The sequence below is a fragment of the Bacillus rossius genome, chromosome 2, assembly GCF_032445375.1.
Source record: "Bacillus rossius redtenbacheri isolate Brsri chromosome 2, Brsri_v3, whole genome shotgun sequence".
In the NCBI taxonomy this organism is placed as follows: Eukaryota; Metazoa; Arthropoda; class Insecta; order Phasmatodea; family Bacillidae; genus Bacillus; species Bacillus rossius.
The window spans coordinates 10,357,262-10,381,947 of record NC_086331.1 but is presented as its reverse complement, the minus strand read 5'-3'; the positions used below and the strand labels follow the sequence as shown (position 1 = coordinate 10,381,947).

At 35.9% G+C, this 24,686-nt stretch overlaps 1 protein-coding gene across 7 annotated transcripts in view; it reads right to left on the bottom strand.

Annotated features, from left to right (window-relative positions):
* Window positions 1-24,686, bottom strand: part of LOC134529087 (phosphatidate phosphatase LPIN1) — a 94,006-nt gene that overhangs the window by 46,342 nt on the left and 22,978 nt on the right. For 4 of the 7 annotated variants that reach the window (XM_063362798.1, XM_063362799.1, XM_063362800.1 and 1 more), the window contains exons 5-8: window positions 21,634-21,990; window positions 10,701-10,858; window positions 4,125-4,414; window positions 584-789 (exon numbers count right to left, since the gene is read on the bottom strand). In XM_063362798.1, the coding sequence (XP_063218868.1) occupies window positions 584-789; window positions 4,125-4,414; window positions 10,701-10,858; window positions 21,634-21,990 (1,011 nt within the window). The remainder of the gene's footprint in view (window positions 1-583; window positions 790-4,124; window positions 4,415-10,700; window positions 10,859-21,633; window positions 21,991-24,686) is intronic. The other 3 variants (XM_063362802.1, XM_063362803.1, XM_063362804.1) reach the window with 1 other exon arrangement.

Sequence of the window (24,686 nt, the reverse complement as noted above, 5' to 3'; positions counted from 1 at the left end):
CATATACAGTTGCTACAAACTTGGAATTCCAAAATTCCCCCACTTTTCCAGGTTTTCCAGACTTGAATTCACAAATTTCCCTGACCCTTCAGACACAAACAATCCTACGGCACCACTTGGTGTTAATGCTTTTTCTGCAGGAAAAGAAGGTTGTATGTGCCATTCAAATGTCCCATTTTTATATAAAAACATAAGTATTACAAAATAAATTTAAATTTACATGATAACTCTTTTATCCGAAGAAAACACTAGAAAGGGACTTTAACTGCACCTATAATATGTTTTTACTCAGTAGAACTCACCCTAACAAAATTATTGATAATTCTGAAGAAAAAGCACTTTTCTGAAAATGTTATAAAATATTTACGGTGGTGGTAGAGATAGGCACATAGTGGCATGGCACGAAGACGTAGCCAATAACAAATCTTTTGCCCTTCACTTGCGACACACACCGATAATAGTGCTTAATACAACTTGTGATATTTGTAAAGGCAATTTCGGTTTGTGTTTATGAGCAACAGTTTTGCCACGTTTGTGCAGCAAAAACACACCATGCAGCATTGCCACATCAACACTACATTACCTTGTTTGTTGTCTTTCTCGTCATTTTTCACACCAGTTTCTTCACACAGACTAGAAGTGTCTTTGCTGGGAATAGAGGCCACCTGAGGAGGTGGAGTCGGCAGTTCACCCCAACGCCATGACTGTTCCTGCTCTTCATCTTGTCCTTCTGCATCATCTTTATGCTTGAGGACGCATTCAGTATCAGAAGGAAAATGATCATCATCACTGAAATAGAAGAAATTTGACAGGCTTTAATAAAACTTATAAAGTTATGATTAATTTTAAAATGTATTACTAAATACAAGAGGTCATTGAAGATTATTGAGTATAAGACACACAGGAAAGATATAAGGACAGAAATCTGCCATAGCCTAGAGTAAAGGGCATTCCCAACATTTGCATAAAGTGGCCTGATTATGCATGATTCTATAAGCATTAAATTATCATTTAACACAGCCTATGCTATAACACATTTACAGTAACACTAAACATGTTGACAATTAGGTCAAAACATCACAAATAATTTTTAAAATAAGAACAATTCCATTTTTTTTTGTTAACCCTAAACTTGTTTAAATTAGTTGTACTTTTGGACTGGTGGGGTTCGGATTAACGGGACTCTGCTGTATTAGTGATGTAAATACAATGGATAATTACTACACTAATACAAGTGATTATATTTTTTTTTATTTATTTACCAATTTGTTACATGCCTACCGACGGCATAAAGGCCATGGGTGGTAGGCACGATAAACATAAAAAATTACATAGACAAAACAACCACATGAAACAAAATGAATATCATTGAGGACAATACTATAATAACACATACACAAGACAACACAGCAGGAAACTAACAGATTAACAAAAATAAGTTTCATAATCATATAACAATAAAGATAATCAAGAACCTGTTTATAAAAAAAATTACATATGGTAGCATCATTAACCTTAAACATATTAATAGCTTCATACCATTAACTAGGTAAACCATATCACAATTCCCTCATCAGTACTCTAAGCAACTTATAGACATTAAAATTGAAAAAACACCATTTTAAATTATATAAATGTTATATGAACTTAAATTTCTATGGTTTGTTATCAGTACATCATAAAGAGGCTAAGTATCTCATTGCCTGCAATGAAATTGGCTTCAAAATGTAAAAAACTAAAATATGCAGTTTCCAAAAAATTCTGGCGGTATGTGTAAATTACGAGAAATGAATATTAACAGAAGATAAATGATAGTGTTACTGATAATTTATTACTTATGGTGAACAGATATATAAATTATTTTCCTAGTGTTTGTTCTATCCCTAAAAATATAATCCTACTCTATCAATACCACTCTTATTTATTCCATTCCTATATTTACTATCATAGAGAGCCCGCTAATTTGAGATATAAAATCTTTAAAATCTACAAGGTCCTGACGGTATTTCAAACTTTATTACAAAACAATTTTATATGCTACGGGTTCCTTTCCTACTGTCTATTTTTAATTCTAGAACTAAAAGCTGGGTAAACCTCAGTAAATGGAAAATTTATAAGGTGATTCCAATACATAAACGGTAGCTAACATGGTGTTGCCAATTAAAAATATTTTTAAAAAAGGGTTTACCAAAGTTTTGATAAAAATAACTTTTAAAAATCTTTATTACAAATAAAAAAAATTAGCTCAGATTATAAACATAACCTACTTATTTTTACTAACCCTATTTATTCTGAACTACTAAAACATGGTCAGGTAGATGGTTGCTATTTTGATTTAGCAAAAGATGCTGAAAAAATCACCAGAAATCACTAGAAAAAAAATCAATCTAACATTGGATTAACGACCGTTACTTAAAAGAAAAAGGTTTCTGTGCTTCAATTAATAAAATTTACTCCGATATCCCTGTTACTAACTCTAAGAGTCACACAAAGAGGTACCATATCACCTCTTCTGATCAATATTTTTAAAAATCTACAGGAAAATTGTTTCTTTATATGACTGTCACTTCCTACAAAATGACATTATATAAGCAATTGTTTAATGGAGTAATCTCAATTTAGTAAACATCGATCACGCAATTAACTACAACCACCTTCTCAAAAAATTAAATTATGAAAATCAGTTTAGTTAAAGATTTGGGCATTACACTCAATTCTAAATTATTTTTACATCATCACAATGAATCCATTATAGCAAATGCCAACAGAATACTTGTTCTTATTAAATACAGTAAAACCCTGTTAAAACAGTTCAGAAAAATACAGTAAAACCTCAAACAAAGAACTCCTTTATAACGAAATCCTCGGTATAACGAAGCAACTGTTAAGTCCCGCCAAATCGCTATGTAATCCTATGTATTTATATCTCTAAATAACAAAGTATTTTTTGGATGCAACGCCAAAAACACCCGCTACAGCGAAGGTAAAATGGAAAAATCTTCAAAATATTTTTGTAGGATTGTCATAAATTTTCAATTTTCCTTCGTAAATAAATTATACTTCGGCAAGTAAACAATACTGCCGCCATCTTACAAGTGATTGGCCATAGAAGAGTTACGTGTCACGGACGTACCGAAAAGCACTTTGAATACCAACATAAGCTATCGTACTTTGATTAATCGATCTTCCGAAACTGCCTAGAAAATTTCATCACGTGAACAATTTACATCATTGTTCTGTGAAAATGTGTGATCGTTTATCCGTGTTGTAATGAGAATGCCGATAACCGATACAGATTCTGTGGAAGTGTTTCTTAATTAAAATCTGTAGGTTTAGAAAGTTGTTTTTGTTCCATGTTGTAGGGGGAAATAAATTATTTAACCAGTTATGTATCTTGTTTAGAGGTTAAGTTTTTCTGGGTTGAATTTGTTCACTTGTAAATAGGTTATGGTTAGACAAATCTCGTGCGGTTATAAATGAGACTTAACTTTCAGTAATTTTTTGTTAGTGTTCGTAAAATGGATTAAAAAAATGGAAAGTAATTTCTCTTACAACGAAACTGGAAAATTTACACGCAGTAGATCAGGGAGGTAAAACAGCAGAAATAGCTAAAAGATTTGGCATTCCAAATTCAACGCTGTCAACTATTCTTTCCCAACGGCATTATTACGTAATATACAATATACTTATGTACTGTAATCAAATCGGATTGGTTTGCTTAATCTTCATTTGCTCTGCTTGAGGACTCTGTAGCATGTATTAAAAAGTAGTTAAGTACTTTGTGTATACTGTATCTATATACTGAGTACCTACTATTTTTTTTTTTTTTTTTTGAAATAATGATGGCTACAGAAAAAACCCTTTGTATCACAAATCATTTGTTCGTTGGTTTTGAATTCACCTCATTATAAAGAAACCTCGCTATAGCAAACACACATAATATCAGTCCCTTCAAGTTTGTTATACCGAGGTTTTACTGTATATAAAAATTTCTACTTATTATGCAGGAAAACGTTTTAAAAAAACTGGAAAAAAAAAAAAAAAAAAAATTCGTGAGTTAAATAGTTATGATGTTGGCACGTAGGCATGTAATGAATTTCAAAAAATAAAAATAAATTGCTTACTTGCTGCCTTCTGCTAGTTCGGTATCGCTGAAAAATGCATAGTTTTCATCCATTTGAGAATGTTGCATATTGGACAATTCAGCTGAGAATCCATCCTCATCAGCTTCAACTATGACCGGCTCACTGTGCTGTAATTTTTTAGCACTGGCAATACTCAATTCCTGTGTAACTGAAGCTGATTTAAAATCACGTTCAAAGCTTTTAGCTGTATGATAGGATCCTGTTGTGGTAAAATCATCAATTTTGGTAGTTGCTGTTGCTGAACGAAAAGAGCATGTAATGGCCCCATCCTGGAAGTAAACACAAAAACGTTAGACCAATACATGTCATACATCGTTTTAGTAACCATACATGTTTCTTATATTACTAACCCACAGCAGTGCTTTCTGTTTTGCGATTTCATCTGTAAAAACTTTCATAACTGCTTACAAACAGCATACATACAATGGGAACCTATTCACCTTCACATTTACAAAGACATCACAAACAGCTGCCCTGAACAATGCTTATTCACATCTTGATCATCCAACTTACGATCTGACAACAATTTTTATCATATTTAAATTACTTTAAAGAAATGATAACATGTCATTTTAAAATTTACAGACTACTTGGAAAATGTTGTCAGCATAATTACTAATACAGTTTCCACCAATAATTTTTCACACTTTGGGCACAGCAGATGTAATGTTATGTTGCAATGATCTTTGCAAAAACTGCTGGAAACGTAATATTACATTACCTAAATTAATCACGGTTATGTGTACATGTAATATTACGACTTCGCATGGTTTGGAAAAGTTTTTTGAGTGTAGCTTGAAAAACCCAGCAGGTGAATGAAATATATTGGGTGTTTGGAAATTGTGTGGCATAAATTTTATGGGTGGCAGTGAATGCCACAACTAGGGATGGCTTGATACTGAAAAAACCCAATTCTGACACAGGTTTTGATAATGAATATTTTATTGATTCTGATACTGATAACTGATACTTTTTTATGGTTTAAAAATATTCTGTCTATCAGTAAGTGCATTGAATAAAACTAGTGTCAATAATTTTCATGTAACTAATGTGTTAAGCTTAAAAGACCTGTTGCGAACTATATTTTCAACATTTTTTTAATCTTTCAATAATAAGCTCTTTAACTAAAATTTTTACTGAACTGCACATGTCTGGCAAAAAACGACGGCAAATTAAGTTTACCAGTAGTATCTGCAATAATTTCTCACCATTTGTTCTATTTACAAAACGTGTATAAAGCAAATGGTACTTACGGACTATTAATAGTGAACTAATATTTAGAGAAATTAAGAGAAAAAATCACAACACTTGCAGTTGAACAATAACATAAGTCATCGACACTAACGTATGACATGATTTAAAAAAAAAAAACCATCAGTTTGTTTCACTAGCTTACAAATGAATTGACATAGTCACATGGAAGACAATGAAATAATCCAGTATCAGCAATAATAGGTGGCTGAATATATGTACATTCTAGTATTATAAACCACCTTTCATTAAATTGTATTCAGAGCATAAAAAAATGTGGTTATGCTTCCAATTTAATCTCAATTGGCCAGCTAAAATAGATAAAATACAATATTTTGTTCAAAAGAGGTGTTTTGCTTAAACCCTGATCCAGAGTTATTCTGATTGTAAGTCAAAATTAGAAACTTACTGTCAAGGGACTTTTTTATTTTAGGCCTAATTTTAAAGTTATTGTGGAACTTGTCATTTAAAGCCTAATGAAATTTGAGTGTTTGCCAAATAATTTCGAATAAATATTTATATAAGTCAAAACTAGAACAAATATTTTTTGTACAAGCAAATCAATACAAAATAGATCTACACCTCATAATAAAGTATTATTTTATAATAGAAAGGTAAAATCTTTTCAGAGATAATTTCCACATATTTAAGTGGACTGTCTCTCTCTCTATATATATATATTTAATGTGTGACTATACACTGAAGTAAGATGAAAAAAAAAAAAAAAAAAAAAAAATGCAGTTAACCCAAAAACTGCTAGAAATGAAAGTTTCCCTACTTCCAGCACCGTAACTATTTATTTCGGGACTTTTGTGGCTTTCCAACAAGTCTTTCAAGTTCATTAATTTATTGTGACTTTCATGACATGTAGACATTCTATAGGGGCAAAAAAAAATCCTAGATATGAAATTTAATTGAAAACAGTTAACTCCAAGATTAAAAGTGCCATATTTTATTAACACGGGACAAATGATTCATCTTCAATAAACACTGATTTCTGATAATAACCAAATTTAGAAACAATTTTTAAAATTTTTTGGTCTTACATCTTTAGACACATTGAAGGTGTAATTTTAGTAAGCAAAGGAAATGCAATCAAGTTCGTGCACACCATGGACGGAAGTTTAACACGATTAAGTCTAACGCGCATATGCATTTCTGCTATACCCACGAGCCAAAGTCGTTCAGACAACTGATTAAGTGTGGCAGCATTAATCTGTATGTAGTCGCTTTCATGAACATCGGAGGACGTATCATGTGTATTGATATGCCAAATTCAACTTTGTGATAGCAAAATAGAATAAATTTTACAAACTTCAATAGCCATAAAACAAATAATAGCAAGTTTTAAAATATGTTACAATCATGGGATTACAACATTAATAACCCAATATTTTCCAAACATCATTTTGTCTCTTTAGCTCTGTGGTTGAAGTGCATGGTTTCTGACTTTAAGTATCCTGGTTCGAATCCCTTCACTGGATAATAATTTTTCTACCTTTGCTTATATAACTTATATATAACTTATTATTCCATTTTAACTCTAGAGTTAAGCTACGGCCACACAGGGCGTATGCTCGCCATGTTTGCCATGTTTGCTACACGAGCAAAACATAGTCAGCTGCATTTCATTTGTTTTCAGGCGGAATTGTGCTGTACTTCTGTGTTTGCTTTAAATTAATATCATGTAAATGGAAAATTTTATTGAAGAAGTATGAAAATAAATATGTTTAATCTATATAAGACTACATATATATAGAAAGCAAGATATGCAGGATAATGCCTGGGATTTGACTTCAAGAGAATGCTATCAAAATGGGTTGTAATTATACTGAAATAATCCATAAATTTGGTTTTGTCCTCACCAGAAAGTGCTACATCAAATGATGAATTTCTTTTTCTTTTTAGATTAACTTCATGAACCCAGAAGAAAAAAAAATAATAAGTTTCATTACACTATGTAAATCCCAAGAGATACTGGTTACTTCAGCTTATATGTATATATACATTATGCTGTAAAATATTATTTTTGTTAAAAACATTGTGTAACCTAACTTTGATGATTTTTGCAACTGTTAATTACTAAATAGTAGACTGTATTATATCATAAAGAAGTTTAACTTCTAATGTACATAAGTACGCACACACTTTTTTGGAATGTGATAGTTGCGGAATTAGTCATTTATGGGCCACGTAAAGTGCTGGTGTTAGTTAAACCAATATTGGCAAAATATAAACACTAGAATCTAGAAGCTGAAAAATCCAAAATATTAATTTTCCTGGAAATTAACTGAGCAGAAAAAAGTTAATACGGACACACACATAGATGGGACTGTAATTCCATACGCATATTTCATTTGGAAAATACGTTAAAAACGACTAGCATGATATTTATTCTTTCCAAAATAAAATACATAGAAAAATTACTATGAAAAAGAATTATTTAAATAAGCTTTAAAAAGAGATTAAGAACTTTTTAGGAAAAATATTTAACAAAGATGGAGCAAATCAAGGAAAAATTTATAAAAACTTTAGTAGATGGGTAACATATACAGTCAAGCCTCTCTGAAACGACCCCTCACAGTTCCCAGGAATAGGGTCGTAATAGATGTTTTCCGAAATTTTCAGTTGATTTCACGCCCCCCCCCCCCCCCCCCCCCCCCCAACTGCTACTCGCTAAGAAACCAGCCGTACAATGGCAGGATGCTCTCGCTCACAATGCTAGACAGCTTTGCTTTAAACCCACTTCAACCTTCTGACAAGTCCGTCGCCCTACAGGCCACCTCTAAAGAAAATATGCCAAAAGACAGTTTATTTTTACTGGTTAGTTTACATGTACGTTTTCTGCTTGCCGTAGTTAAATACACTAGAACCCCGATGTCACGAACCCCGGATTTAACGAAGCAATGATTTTACGAATACATTCTCAGGAACAGTCAAAAAATCTGATATTTTGGCACCAAAACAAAAATAATTGGGGAAAAAATGGTAAAACTCACAATAAAAGGTTATAAAAGTCATTATTTAACACGTAGCATATATTTTGTGTGGGTTTATAATAATCATGGTGCGAAACCCGGCAGTGACACCCGAAGAATAATGGCAGTGCCCACACCGACGAGCATTTCTCCCGCTAAGATAGTTTGGGGAGATAGTCAATGGTAACCCCTGCATCGACGAATAAGAACTTGCCCGCAGAAATACGTGTCGACAAGAGTCGACGAGTTGTTATATTAATTATTAGAGGTCTGCGTACCCTCGTAAAAACATGCTATATGTATTAGTCATCTTGTGTATAAATAGTAGTATTTTAGTTAATGATGTTTGCTAACTTGCGCATTGACAGAGGTCAACAATATTCCATAAGTCGAGGGGTTTTGTTAGTTATTTTCGTTTACAGTCTGGGAATTTATGTACGTTAATTGTTTGTAACTTAGCTTTTCTTTTGACGGTGTACCCAGCGCCAAGCGGCGTGCCAAGTATGAGACCACGGGCAATTGTGAAGTGGATTTGTTAAGCTGCATTCACGTGTCTCATGTTGCAATAATTCTTAAACGTTTCTGTTCGCAGACTTTTGAATCAGAGGCACGCAGCAAATATCAACTGTTTACGTTTTTGTCATTAATGAAGTTGTAATGAATAATTTAATGTATAATCAATAATAAATGTGTTGTTACCATACAGTTGTAATAGCTTTAGATGACATTTCGCCACACTCTGTTCCATTCCTACTCCTTGTTCCCCTCGAGTGTTTAACACCAGAGGCTACAGATTTATGTTTAGAAAAGATTTTGAATTGCTAAACACATGACATTTTTCATAAAAGTACATAAACGCAGACTGAATCACCTACAAAAAATTTCCCTGACCGCTAAAAAAATTCCCTGACTTTTCCAGGTTTCCTGGAATTCCCTGACTTTTCCCGGTCGCTGGCCACCCTGTAATTTTTACCACAAATGAACTATACTCGCCCTTCCTGCCGGACGCGTGACGCATGGCAACTACAGTCGTGTGCCGCGCACGGCCACGAAAAACCTACGTGATTTCTAAACTACACTAGATTTCCGACTGGTGTCTGTTGACAAAAAGCATTTAAGAATTGGTTAATGCCCAACTGATTCTATTGATATCGGGTCAAGAGGATTTAGAGATAAAATGGCTAAAAGGCATGTTTTCAAAGTTTTAGGTGTCAAAAACCAGTTACAAATTTCTTGAAAGTATCAGAGGGAAATGCATTACACCTTTATTTTTATATTTCCGCCATATAATGTTACGGTCACCGCTCAAATTTCACAGTTATCTGACGGGAACGAGATGACTGCGCGCCAGTTCAGAGCCTTGCACTTATTGCTCGTGCGAGAGGTGAGACGTGGAATGTTAGAAGAAAGATAAATGCGAGGGAGACAGACGGCAGCCAGTGTGTTTCCTGCGTGGGCGTGGGGAATAAGTGGCGTAGCCTTTATTTTTATGCTGGGTGAAGCGACCTTTTTCTATCAGCCCACGGGAAAAGATAATTGCTTGAGGTGTCAAAATAAACATTGCTGCGGCAGTTAAAACAAGTCAAGGCGGGCGTGCATCCAGTCGGTCGCTGTGTATTGTCAACCGAAAGTAATCAAAATCAAAAGAAATCCAGCAGGTAGCTTTGCCTTAACTGCGTACCACACTAGACACTCGCAAAAAGCTAAACGTAAACACGTTGCCACAAAAACCTTTATCTGCACCCTGCCGGCAAAGGGACGTGGAATGGGGGTTGTTAAGCGCGCAGCGGTCGACAGGAAGTGGTATCTATTTTTAGATATGCGCTGCCTACTGCAGTACAGCACTCGGCAAGAGAAATGCAGTAACATGCTACTCACCACAAGAAACTTATTTTCTGTCTGATTTTCTTCGGATTTTCGGCAATTTTTTCACGGTTCCTCGAAATCGGGTTGTAATAGAGAGGTTGTCGCAATAAATGGGGTCGCAACAAAAAGGTTTTACTGTATAAGACTATTGCCAAATTACAAATCCAAAATGTGACACCAAAATGGAAAAACTACACATTGATACTTAAGTCCTATGACTCATGAGGTAGATCACATAACAACTACAACACCAACACAAAATAACATAGACTTCTGATCTTAATTATGATTTGCAATTTCAAACTAAATTTTACCACTTAAATAAGCAGAGTCCATTTGAAACTGACTATTCACAATGACTTACTAAAATAATTTGTTTTCACTGTTCTTATGACACATTAAGTAGCACTTGTATTTCAAAATCTTTGAGTGATTACATTACTACATCATTTTAGCATACCTTCAGCTCTTCAACTACATGGGAAACAGCAGTGGAGACTTCTATCTCAGCCAAGTTCTTCTTTTGGGCTGTTTTCTTAGAATTAAACTTCTTGCGGCGTTTCCTTTTCATTCCCACTGTAGATGATTTTGAAACATCTTTCGTTTGTGCAATGGTATCTGCAATATTTTAACATACTGAAGTTATGAAATTTTCACAAAAATTAGTCAAGTTATTCACATATTATAACTAAAAATGGATATAGACTAGCTGATACTGTGAATGTGTATATATAATACATTAATAAATTACAAAAAAAAAAAACACAAGGAAAAAAATAATCCATCACATCACAAATTTCCAAATGGAAACATTACAAACATAGAGAAGAAAAATCAATAGTGTTTAATTTACTTCAGTGTTAAACTATTTCATAAATTTGTCCCAAAACCAAGGTTATGTTCAAAAACATTTTTGGTAGCATTTGGTTGGCAAGGAGAGAGAGGCAAGGACTGTCGATTTCTATTTGGATGGGAGACAAAAAAAGTGTTTGTTTACAAGCACCAAGATTATCAGTTGTAAGCCGTAACTCATTTGTGGATAATTGTTTGTCAGGACGCAGAAACATAACTCAATATACATTAGATGAAAAAAAGACTGACTAAAAGTCAGTATAAGTATGCAATGGGAATTTTGATTGAATATGATTTATTGGACATACGGCATTGCAGTTTTGCAGTGACTGTCATAGAAAAAATTCCATAACACTTTAAGAAATAAAAATGAAAACATAAACTCTCAGAGCACAAGCCTAAATCAGCTATGTCAAACAGATAAACCCAACGATGTAACTAAACAGGTATCACAAAAATTACTTGCAAACCAACAACCCTCACAGCAACAGGTGCGAATCAGGGTATCCCTCACCTGCCATTGGCTGTGCTAAGAGAATTGTCGTCAGTTTGGCTGTAAGTGCACATAAGGAAACAGTGTTGGCTGTCAAGGTGGTCAAAGAGGCAGTGTTGATAGGTCAATAGCTTGTTAAACAAGGGATAGTATAGCAGACCTGTTTCTGGTGGAAACTGACTATTCTACCATACCATAAAATAACAATTTTTAATGTAAGAGTAGTAAGTTCATAAAATTTTACAGTACAGACAAACCTCTCTGAAACGACCCCTCACGGTTCCCAGGAATAGGGTCGTAATAGAGGGGGGGTCGTAATAGATGTTTTCCGAAATTTTCAGTTCATTACAAACCCCCCCCCCCCCCCTTTTCCAAAACCGCTACTCGCTAACCAGCCCTACAATGGCAGGATGCTGTCACTCACAATGCTAGACGGCTTTGCTTTAAACCCACTTCAACCTTCATGACAAGTCCATCGCCCTACAGGCCACTCTAAAGAAAATATGTGTTAGTTTACACGTACGTTTTCTGATTGCCGTAGTTAAATACACTAGAACCCCGATGTCACGAACCCCGGATTTAACAAAGCAGTGATTTTACGAATACATTCTCGGGAACCGTCAAAAAATTGGACATTTTGACCAAAATGTGAAAATCAGGAGAAAAAATAAAAAAGAAAGAAAGATCATTAAATCTGTTAATTTTAACACACAGCGTATTTTTGTGTCGGCTTTAATACCTCCAAAAATTTTCATATAAGAATAACAAAAAAATAATGGGACATTTCCTGTAAAAATATGGCAGCTGTAGGTTCTGCAACGCGAGTGGGCGCACACGAAGCTCGCCCGGCTGGCTGGTGGCAGCGGCTTCATGACGTATAAGCTCACCCCTCCCTCCCCTCTCGTTAACATTCTTCAAGGCTAGCTCATCCTTCCCAGACACACAAACCATCTAGTGTCCTCCCTTATAACACCCCAACTTCGCTCCCCTTTGAAAAACCTTCAGTGAGAAAATGCTCATTTCACCCTCCCTTCTCCCATAAAATTGGGCTATTATAAATGGGGTACTAAAGCAGCGAGGGAGGGGTCAAAATATGTCACTTTTCACACCAAGTTCGAGTTCAGTCATCTCTGGCAAGGAATTTACAAGCTTTCAAACTTAAATATTAATGTATTTTAATAGCAAGGGTCCTATGAAAAGGAATATACCGAATAAAATCAAGCTGCTGTCACCAAACAAAGCATAAAACGGCCCAATGCGTGGTCGCTTCGTTATTGCTCGCGCGAGAGGTGAGACGTGGAATGTTAGAAGAAAGATAAATGCGAGGGAGACAGACATCAGCCAGTGTGTTTCCTGCGTGGGCAATAAGTGGCGTAGCCTTTGTTTTTATGCTGGGTGAAGCGACCTTTTTCTATCAACCCACGGGAAAAGATAATTGCTTGAGCTGTCAAAATAAACGTCGCTGCGGCAGTTAAAACAAGTCGAAGCGGGCGTGCATCCAGTCGGTCGCTGTGTATTGTCAACCGATAGTAATCAAAATCAAAAGAAATCCAGCAGGTAGCTTTGACTTAACTGCGTACCACACTAGACACTCGTAAAAAGCTAAACGTAAACACATTGCCACAAAAACCTTTATCTGCACCCTGCTGGGAAAGGGACGTGGAATGGGGATTGTTAAGCGCTGACAGCGGTCGACAGGAAGTGGTATCTATTTTTAGATATGCGCTGGCTACGGCAGTACAGCACTGGGCAAGAGAGCGCAGTAACACGCTACAGTAGAATCCCGCCGATGCAACCCCCCTCTGATGCATCCATTCCATTTATACGACCGTTTTTTGAGAAACCGTGAAAAATTTAAGCAGAGAAGTCGAAAATTTGAGTAAAATTGGCTGAAAAACAAGTCTGTTACACTTTGTTGGGCGCTGTGTGTTCACGTTTATCTTGGCGGGAGCTGTACTGTAAGCAGGCAGGCATACAAAAGACGGCTAAAATGAGATACCACCCCTCTAGGCTATCCACGCGGCAGTGTCTAGCCGAGCTCGGCGCGTCCACTATCGCACGAAAAACCGTCTCAGCTGTTATGTTATCTTACCCGCGCTGTGGTAGCTTCTGCGAGAGCTTAAGAAACTCGTCCGGCCAGGCTGGCGGTAGCGGCGGCTTGACGTCATTCGTGACGTGACGCTTACCTCTCAATCCCCTGCTAATTCTTCAAGGCTCATCCCTCCCAGAGCCACAAACCATGTAACCCCCCCCCCCCCTTCCTTTTACCAACTAACATTTCAACACATTCCCTCCCTTATTTCAACCTTCTGCGTGAGAAACTGTCAGCATCCTCCTCCCCTCCCACACCGCGTGCGACAAAAGCCAGTTTGTACAGTCCATTCTCTGTAAAATAAATATTTTTATGGGCTTATACGACTGTCCTTCGCTGTTAATAAATACTTTATAAGTTTAAGTTATTGTGATACAATTTGTTTATTAGTCACACAGCAGTTTCTGCTGAAAAATCACTAATACCTCGAATTTTATTGAATATAAAAATTTAGCAGGGGCGTAATATATTTATTTTACTGCATACTGTAGTTACTTTTCCGTCTGCATTCCAAAGTGTTTTCTTTTTTTTTTACGCTACGAAGGGACGTGGAAAAGATAATTGCTTGAGCTGTCAAAATAAACATCGCTGGTGGCAAGGGCGGGAGCGCATCCTGTCGGTCTGTCGCTGTGATCATCTACTCCAAAAAGATCACAGCATTTCAGGATAGCATTGTTCTTATATCTTTCGTTTATAGCCGAATGTTTTCTACCTGATCCACACAAGTTCCTTCGCCACGTTTTGAACGAAAATAACCACCAGCCGGCTAGCATAGCCTAACTCGCGTGACGCGAATTCATTTAGCGTGAGTATTTTATGTATTTGGGAGTGGGGTAAAAATTGGCCCAAATTCTCTATTGCGACCATTCCGTTTATAAGTCCGTTTTTCCGGAAACCGTGAGGGGTCGCATCAGCGGGATTCTACTGTACTCACCACAAGAAACTTATTTTCTGTCCGATTTTCTTCAGATTTTCGGCAATTGTTTCACGGTTCCTCGGAATCGGGTTGTAATAGAGAGGTGGTCGCAATAAATGGGGTCGCAACAAAAAGGTTTTACTGTATTATAAATGTAGCCAATCGGTCATTCAAAACCAAATCAACTAATGGTCAAAATATATCTTTAAATCTTTATGATTTTTTTATATAAGTATTTATTAGCTTAGCAGATAAAAAATAAAAGTTCTTAGGAATGTTTTGATATGTTTAAAAACACGTAACTCTAAAACCAGTGGTCCTAGAAAGCTCAAATCTTTACTATTCTCTTTACAATGACAAGAACTTTAATTTATCATATAACTTGAGTGTATCAAGTAAATTTATTTTTCTTACCCAAAACCTAAAAACATTTTATATAAAAAATCAGAATTATTAATTTTGATGAAAAAAATGTATTTTATACCAAACCTCTTTAGTAAGTTGTGTACAAAGTTTTATCATGGTATTCCAATGGTGTGATATTGAAAATATTTTTTTATGTAATTTGGTGCATATGGAAATTCTGTTAATCCGTTACTTGTTAGCCTAAATAAAATAAAAATCTTTTAAACAATATTTTATTTAAATTTCATTTTCCCAATTTTATCTAAACAAAAAATTCAACTTGCTCTCTTCTTTGCCAAAACTTGTGCTGCTTCAGCCATCTCACCTGCTGGAACTTGGTAGGTTCTACCTGTTGCTGTGGTTGGATGTAATTTGCACAAAATATAGTTTATTGGCAGTGCTAAGGTATCTGTTCTCTTAAGATATGTGAATGAGGACGATGGTCCTTTTGGGTGAAGAATGGAAACACAAACTTCCTTTTCAACATTGTCTTTTGAGTCAACATGCGCCAACCACCACTCTCATAAGCACAAGCGACAAAGTACACATTTCTTCAAATGGAATGTCTTCATCACCAGAGCTGATCTGTACCCTATATATTTTTAAAATCATCAACAGAAAATGAGTAAATTTTGGTTTTGACCCTATTTATATCTAGAGGAATTAAGGCATGAAATTTCTGGGTCCCAGGGACTGCCACAGCTTTTTCAAGCCTTGGGTTCAGAATCTTTTCTTCATTGGTTAAATAAAAAAATGTGATGGATGGCAAATTTTTTACACCCTAATGAAAAAGCTGAAAAGGAGTTAGAATTTGGTTTTGTAATAGATTTTGGAGGCTGGCTTTGGCAGCAATCCATTTACGACATCCCCTACTCCATCACAATCTCCCCTCCCATGTGATGTGGCACTCATGTGCCACTCAGCCTCAAGTCCATCAAAGTCCTCTTTATGATAGCAAAGGTTCAGAAAATTCTTATGATTTTTGTACTGCGCAGCTGAATTATCTGAAAAAATGGTACAGCTTTTTTCAAATTTGGCAAATAATTTCCCAGAAATAGGATTAACATTTCTTGAAAGCATGAACAACAGTACTATGTGTTGGGCAGTCTGATATAAATACAAAACTCCGGTGAACTAGCTCTTGTTTAATAGTTTCTTGATTACTTTCCTTGAACTATACTACAAAAGGGTGCACAGTAGACAAAGAATTGTTCCAATGAAACCCGTCAGCATCATCTTGTAGAACAAACAAATAATTTTCTGCAAAATACAATATTACTACAGCTTCACTTTTTCCCAACAAAGATTTTTTTTCAGAGAAAAACCTTGTTTGTTTTTTTTAAGGTTACTCGATTGCCATATTCTTGAACAAACTCATAGAATGTTTTAAAATTGCATCAGTCAACAGTTAATCATTGTTTGTAAGTGATGTAAATCATTTCCTCTTTGAAACACGCAGTTAAAGCTTCTTTATAAAGTCCTCAATATCGGGACAGTAGTCAAGATTCATTTAGGAAGCATGCCTGTACTGGTGGGTTGCACATAAATTTAGCCATACATTCCTTGTAACTCGATAGAGGACTTTCAGACTTTTATTTAACCTACCTCCTGAAAACACGAGTTTCATATTCTAGTGTGCAGTGCAAACACAGACAGAATGAGTGCCACTGGCACCACCAATAATGCAGTTCTTGGGCCTCAGTTCTGCTAACTTGGAAAAGCCAATTTTTAAATAAGGGAATTTGGATTTGTAAATATTGTAAAGTTAAAGCAAATTTACCAAAATCAATCTTTTTTGATCATAGATTGGCTTTTTTCAGTGTCCTTACCCATAGAAACATAATATTTTTTTTCCCCCAGGCATTTGCCTGCTCACATCATCATCATTACAAAATTCCTATGTTTCGTATGCCCGGCATACGTACATTGATGACGCCAGCGCAGCACCTAAATAACTGCGCGCTGGATGCAACATGTTCTACACCAGTTGTCACGCGCTGCGCGGAAAGCATCGGAGCCGTTCGGAAATGCTCGGCGAACTTCGTTGGGCGGGCTTTGTACCGGACATCGGGTGTGCGGCGTGTTTTGGTCATGTAGGCCCAGAACAATCCCCGATGTTTTTTACCTCGAGTTCCGGAGTATATAAGGCCCTGGGAAAAAAGACAGCGCTGAGACGATGACCGAGGCGGAGAGCTGCTGCCAGCGACTGCTACACCGTCAGAAATATCGCCTGCCTGCCGTCACGCTGCCCGAGCAACTTCGAACCACTTGGTAAGACACTTCTAGATAAAACTGTTTGCCCAGCTAAAAGCAACAGCGTTAAGACAGCGATACCAGTTGGATCACTACTTATAAAATTCAGAAGAGGGGGTAGCATTGACGGCGGCATGGTTTGGAGATGACGGTGTTTGAGCTTAAAACCACCCAGAAGAGACATTTTCTTTGATTAGACAAATAACAGTAACTCCCGGATTCAACAGTCAGAACTACGTGTTTTTCAGTTATAAATAAACTAACTCGTAAATGGAGATACAAGAAGAATTTTGAACATTAAGGACTTCAACTTAGCAGTCACTCCCTCGCTTGGTTTAGTGAAGTTAAATAATTATGTTCCTAAGAATTAATATACTTAAGAACGTTAACGTAAATGATAAGAGTTTTAGATTTGTGTGTTTGAAAATCATAAAACTTTACTATTCGTTTTTCAAGGAACTGCAGATATCCTTATTCTTGTAATATATTTTGTTAACGTGCATCAATGTTCTGCCTTCAGCATTAAGTATGGTTTATTGTCGCTTCATTTATTTTGTTGTAAATTCACGTAATTTGAATTGACAGTGTAACCCGACGCATTGCCGCGGGCGCTATGAACAAGTTGAGTAGCCCCAAGCGCAGTGTTTTGTTAAGGCGCTTTTACTTAAGTAAGGGCTGACCTAATCATTTTTGTATTTTCTGTTCTCAGAGACTTTCTAGCTGTGTAACAAGTGAAAGCTCTAGAAACAAATGTGATTTGTTTATATCTTGAAGTTAATATGTGTTTGTGATGAAGGGTATGTGTATTTGAAGAATAAAAAAGTTGATATCTAACACTTAGCACACCCCTGTCTACCATATCACCCCTTGTTCCTCTTGCGTTTGACACGAGAGGTTACACCTTTACCAACACCTGTTTCACGAAGTAGAGTTTTCCCAGGTTTTGGATCAGGAGTCGATAGCACTCCCTTTTCTTCAGGGAGTTTTTTATGCTTTCCTCACCATATAGTTACTAATGCCAAATTCAAGTTCCACTCTTGACAAGACTAACTGGTTGGTAAAATTGTTAAAATCTTAAGTTTTTCACTCTGGCATGCTGTTGCAAAATTTTCTTTTAGCTGATTACAAATTTGAGAGTTATCTGGTGTATTCTTGTTATCCACCTCCATGTTGCCAGCTTGGAACAAAGTTTCATTAAATCTTATTTCATTTTTTCAAGTTTTCTTTGCAGTATTTCTAATTTGATTTACATTTTACTTTGACAACAGGCAATTCTCCTATTGATGTCCATGAGGTTTTTAAAAAATATAAACCTGATTCTATCCATATAAATGCTGCCGCCTGGTTTTGTATTTACATTTTCAGCCAATGGTTCATCATTAATATTTGTATCACTATCAGAACTTGAGTGTGATTGTTTCTTACTTAACTTGAAATGGCCAGAAGTGCTAATTTTCAATCCATCTTCAGTAATAGCATTTAACTTTGTCATCCATGGTGAGACATTCCTTATGTTTTTAGTGACCCAATGCCTATCTTGATTAAAATGATTGCAACAATATTTACCCCATAGTGAGAGCCTCCACCCCCTCCACTGTTGTTTTGATTCTGGAGTGACATGACAAACCCAAGATTCATCACCTGTCACAATGCATTGCCCTCTTCACTGTATTGGGTAAGAAATGCCAAAGCGCTGCCAAGTCGCTTCGTTTTGTGGACATCCATAAGCATTTTCAGAATTCAACGGGAACAAAATTTGGATAATTTAAGCGATTTGTGACACACGCAAACTCATCACAAAGCATTCCTATTATGAACCGTCTGTTTTTACAAATTTTCTCATTCACTTTTGCAACCAAACCATCAATGACAACACCCACTCCGTGTTTCGTCATGAACATTTGTATGTCCATCATTGAACTGTAGAACCGCCTTTCTGAACATTTCATCTATGCATGTGCAAAGGTCTCTTTTTAAATGCGAAGCGAAGTCGAAGCAAAGCTTATATTGTGCGAAGGAATGTCGAAGGGAAATCTGAGTCGAAGCATTTCTTCAAAAAGAGCAGGAACGTAATTGTTCGAGAATGTGGTCACTGGGGATTTGGTAATTTGGTGCAACATGAGGATTTGCCATAAGGTCAGCAAAGCCCTTCTCTTCGACAAAACTGTATGGGAGAAGTCCTCTTGAAAGCATTAAACAAATACTTTTTGTTATTGACTTGGCCCTCGGATCATTAGAAAAAAATTTCATTATTTTGGAAACATTTCTAAGTGTCTTGTTTGTGTTTCATATCTCTCGTTTTTGGAGCAGGGTTCTTCAATTCAGAAACTTTTTTTTCTTCCACATAACTTTTCCATTCTTGTTCCTGCTTCTTCAAATGACAAACGGGTGTAGTTGTAGTTGCTGCAACAATATGTAATTTTACTTAACTTTCCTACCAATATATTGTATTTTTCAAACAAAATTATTTAAATAATTTAATACATTACTAAATCTCTAATGAAAATCAATTAATTTTTCTCGAATGTATTCTTTGCATTCAAAAAACGTATTACAGAACACACTTCACAGTTGGCTGGAACGGCAATTGTCTTAAAACATTTTGAATGCTCAATAACACATGTGAATACAACCGAATCTGGCTGTAATGGCGTCAGTAAACAGGTAATAAACCAAGACACATGTGTGCATGCGCGGAACTGCGACACTACCAATGCGGTGGCGTAGAATGTAATGGTAATTACTTTCCGGACACGCCTCGTATTTAGTTTATGGCCATGGCCTTCAAATAAACACTGGCCCGATCATGAAACCAAGCGTGAAAAAAATAAGTGTTTTGGAAATTTTCTGGTTAGCGATATAGCATTTTGACTCCAATACATGTATTTATAGCATTTACTTGTGGCTATACTGTTTTAACAATTTTCCATAATCTCTAGCGATAATACAATGTAGTGAGGATTATTGCATATTTTCCTTGCTGCACTTATGGTAAGAGATATACAGCAAACTCTCGATTATCCAGGCCTGGATTATGCGGTTTTCGGGTTATCCGTGCTTGATTTTTTTTTATGAAGTTGTAAAAAAAATGACGGGGTGTAGCAATGCCGCGACTGCGCTGAGCTTTTTTTATTTTTTTATTTTTATTTTACTGCTGTGTCAGAAAGCCTTTTACATGACCCTTCAGACCCTCGTTCACCCACCTTCACCCGTCAATTTGTCACACTTTAAACCAAAAAGGAATGCCTTGACTGCTGCTTCCGGCTCAACTCCCCCCCCCCCCCTTTTATTTTCAAGCGTTCTTTTCACAGCGCCCCGCCAGGCTAAAAAAAAAGGTCCCTCTACCTCTTTTACCTTCCCACACTCCTGACGGCTGGAAGAGGCATTTTTCACGCAGTTATTTACATCAGTTCTCCCAGGCACATTTGTTTTTTTAATCATTTCTGGTAAAAGGAAACGTAAAGTGCTGACAATAGCAGAGAAGTTAGAAGTTGTGGACAGGTTAAAAAAAAAGGAGAAACTGCCGCGAAATTAGCACAAGAATATGAAATTGGAATCCAAACCGTGCGAGACATTAATAAAAGTGAAGAAAAACTTTTGCAGTTTGCTAGCAGATCAGACAGGGCCTTCTAAACGTAAAAGCATGAAAACATCTACCCACGCAGATGTTGACAATGCTTTGTATGTTTGGTTTAGGTCGTTAAAAGGGTGGAGGGAGATGCTGAGTTGGGACTGACATCCCTCCCATACCAATAAAGGGGACAGGAGAAGGATGGCGGCAACACAGTGCCAGTATTGTTTACGGTCCAATAAGCTGGGACACGGTATACAAAGCCTTTGCTTGTACTCATAGAATTCTACTGAAGAGACCCTCTTTTGCCAGTAAATACACCATTTTTAAGTGGTGAAACGGGCTTTTTTATGGGCATTCAATTATCCGGGCATCGGAAGGTCCCAATTAACACGGATAATCAAGAGTTTACTGTATTTCAAAACTGTCTACTTCAGCAGAAAAACATTTTACAAGTTAAAATTAAGTAAAGCAGATTTATATAACATTCAAAAGGCAATTGTCTGCATTTTTAGTTACTTAAATTCCCATATCGGATCCCCTTTGTAATTAATAATATGACTTTTAAAATATATCAAAACACAAGACTAAAAAACGGAGTTTCTATGGCGCTCATTCCTAACAGTTTATTTGATCCATTTTCACTTTTATTCTGTATGTTCATTGATGTCTACATTTTACTTTTCTATTTACAGACTAACTACTAAAGCATCATTAACTACTTTCAAATAAGTACATTTGAGAACATGCTTTGACTACAGCAAAAAATACTGAACCTTACATTTTATTATACTTCAAACTAATGCCATACCTTCATCCCTAGATGTCACTTTAGACTTCTCTCGTTCATCTTCACTTGGAGTTGAATCATATGTACACGAAGACTCACTAGACTGGTGTGATATCTCATCATCATATTTAGTATTAGGTTCTATACTTTCAGAGTTTGAGGTAAGGCCAGATAGCATTAGAAGTTTCTCTGGCTTTTTAACTGGTAAACTGCATGATGAAGAGGTGTCAGTACTTTCATTATGAGTTTCAACAAGTGTTGTGTCAGTAATATCACTTATTTCTTCTTGCTCAATCTTCATCTTTAGAGCAGCAATTAAATGTCCTGTCAAAGGAGTACTGAAGCACTTAGTTGCATCAGGTGACACGTCATTTGAATCTGAAAAAAAATTATCTACTTGGACACTTACATCTTGATAAATAGTGGCTGTAAGCTCATCAAAACTGAGTAACCAAATTAGTGGCAAATTTTGAAACTAGTGTTCACAAAAAATCCTCCTGGGTTTCTATGTCCTGTTTCCCTTTCCTGAGATGCAGTTTTTTTAATGACTAAAATTTCAATAAAAAAACTATCAGAATGTAAAAATATTAAAAAATCTAGGGTATATTTGGTTAATTTACACTAAATTATGGATCAATGCTACAAGAAAAAACAATTGAAAAAAAAAAAGACAATGTGTAATTGAAGCATTGTTCTTTCCTTCCCACAGATCTCTGAAGGAATAGGGTTACCTAACTGATTTTATCCTAAATACTAAAGAAAGACACTGTGCAGATTTGAATATATGTAGGTATCTAAACATATAACATAGATGGAGAAGTAAATAAATATAACTGCAGCAGAGATAGCAAACAAGTCTGTTGACAGCAAATGACCCTTTTACTAATATTTTATGACAATTTATCATAGCAGGATTTAATTAATTTCTGGGGAACTCAAAACTACATGGTTGAAACAATATGTTCATTTTATGCGGACTTGTGTGTGGCTGCGTATGTCACAGAGCAATGAAATTTGAATGGCAGATGAATCACTAGCAGTGTTGACAGTCACCGACATAATGCAAAAAATTCCTAAATAAAAAGTCATTGTGTCATAGCACAATCTTTCATCAGATACAGTGATTGAATTTTATACTAAAAAAAATGGGGGCCAGCAATAATTTGCTAATAATTAAATTTTATTTAGGAATTTTAATAGTATTCTTTATTCACAAAATCAATACAATTAATAAAACAAATACTTGTATTGATAATGTTGCCAGGATAATAACCAACGATGGGAAAACAACATGCAAAGGTATATGGCACAATGGTTTAGCACAATTATTTATTTCCAAACACCACAAAATGAATTACTGCATATATCGTGACATAATGCGGTTGTTACACTGCGCACATAATCTCCTGGCTCCATCCTCTTATATAACACATAAGAATAACCAGTGAGCATACCTGCCAACTTGTTAGGAGTGCAAGCAGTAAGATTTCCAAATTAATAAATCTATAGCGTAAATCAGGCGCAATGTTTAAAATAAGTGATTCGGAAAACACGTGTTCATTTTGCATTGATAACACCACGTCTCTACCCAAAATACGAAAGTTAGATAAATAGTTACTGTAATTTATGAAAAATTAACAGCTTGAATGCAAAATAAATGATTTAATACACACGTTCACAAGTTAATGTATATATATATATATATATATATTTTTCTTCTTACCATAACTGCTGCATTATCACAGCCAAAACCTATACAATTATGAATTGGCACATTCATACTTTCAAGTTCTGATAGCAATAACTGCCCAATATTTTTTACCAGTAGAAGCACCTTCCAATGAAGGTATGGCCAAAACACAACTAGTTACTAACCTGCAGTCAGGGTTGTAATAAGTTACCACGAGAGGATATAACTTATTACTTGTGTCATTGCTTCCATCAGTAGCTAGTGTATATGGGCCACTTTGCAAGCACTTTACTACTGAAGTAGTAGTATTGGAAGCCATTTCTTTTACTATTTCTGCAGTTTTAGTGCGCCCACAGCTGTACATTTTTGCGATATCAGACCCTGGGAACATTTTTAGAAACAAATGCCCGGCGTGGTCGGCGGCGCTGAATGGAAGGTTATGTTCCACTAAAAAGCTTGTAAAATAACATTCCGCCCTAATCGCATCACTGTAACTGTTACAGTTCACGGAAAAGAAACTACTGATTTTTTTGTTTTCTTCTGCAAGCTTCGCGTTATTTGCATGTTTCAAGCTCTTGACGTGATAGGAAATATCGTGCTTGCCGCCATGGGAAACATTTATGTCGCAACAACAAACACTACAAAACGCAAAATTAGAGCCTTTTTCACTCTTAGTAATGAAAGGAAATAATTCTGAGTAAGATGACCGAAACACACCTGTCCATGTTGTTTTTTACTACTCGCAGCCATTATGAAATCATATTATCTTACGTTTCCTACAAGCGCTAACTTATAAAATATTTACCGCACTCGTACATAAACGGTTAAGTCGTTATCAGTTGTTTCCAGCCAACCTGCTGTGTACCAACAAAACTCACAAAAATTACTTTCATGACTCTTCCGCACAAAAGATTAGCAAGATTAGTTGCCATCCAGCCTGCTGTGTACCAACGAAACTTACAAAAATTACTTTCTTTTCGGAACGATTTTTCTCCGACTCCATTATTCTCATATTATCGCGGACGCCATGTTGTTAAACAATAACAAATGCTGCTCAAACGGTACATTTATATGGGCACTAAAATATTATATTGCATTTTTGAACAGACAAAAATCGTAAGATGTTCAGAATTTCCATACAATCGTAATATGAATTATTTTCCGTACAAATTACGGGAAAATCGTACAAGTTGGCAGATATGAATGAGCCTTTATGTACAAACACAATATTGTCCTTTCACAATATTGTCTATGGGCATAAAGATTCCTAAATCAATTGGTAACTTAATGAGTCCTAGCGAGTATCACAAAGAATAATCGGCTGACAAACAAGTTTATCCAATTGACTTGCCCCTTCACTCAGGTAAAAAAAAAAAAAGCAAAA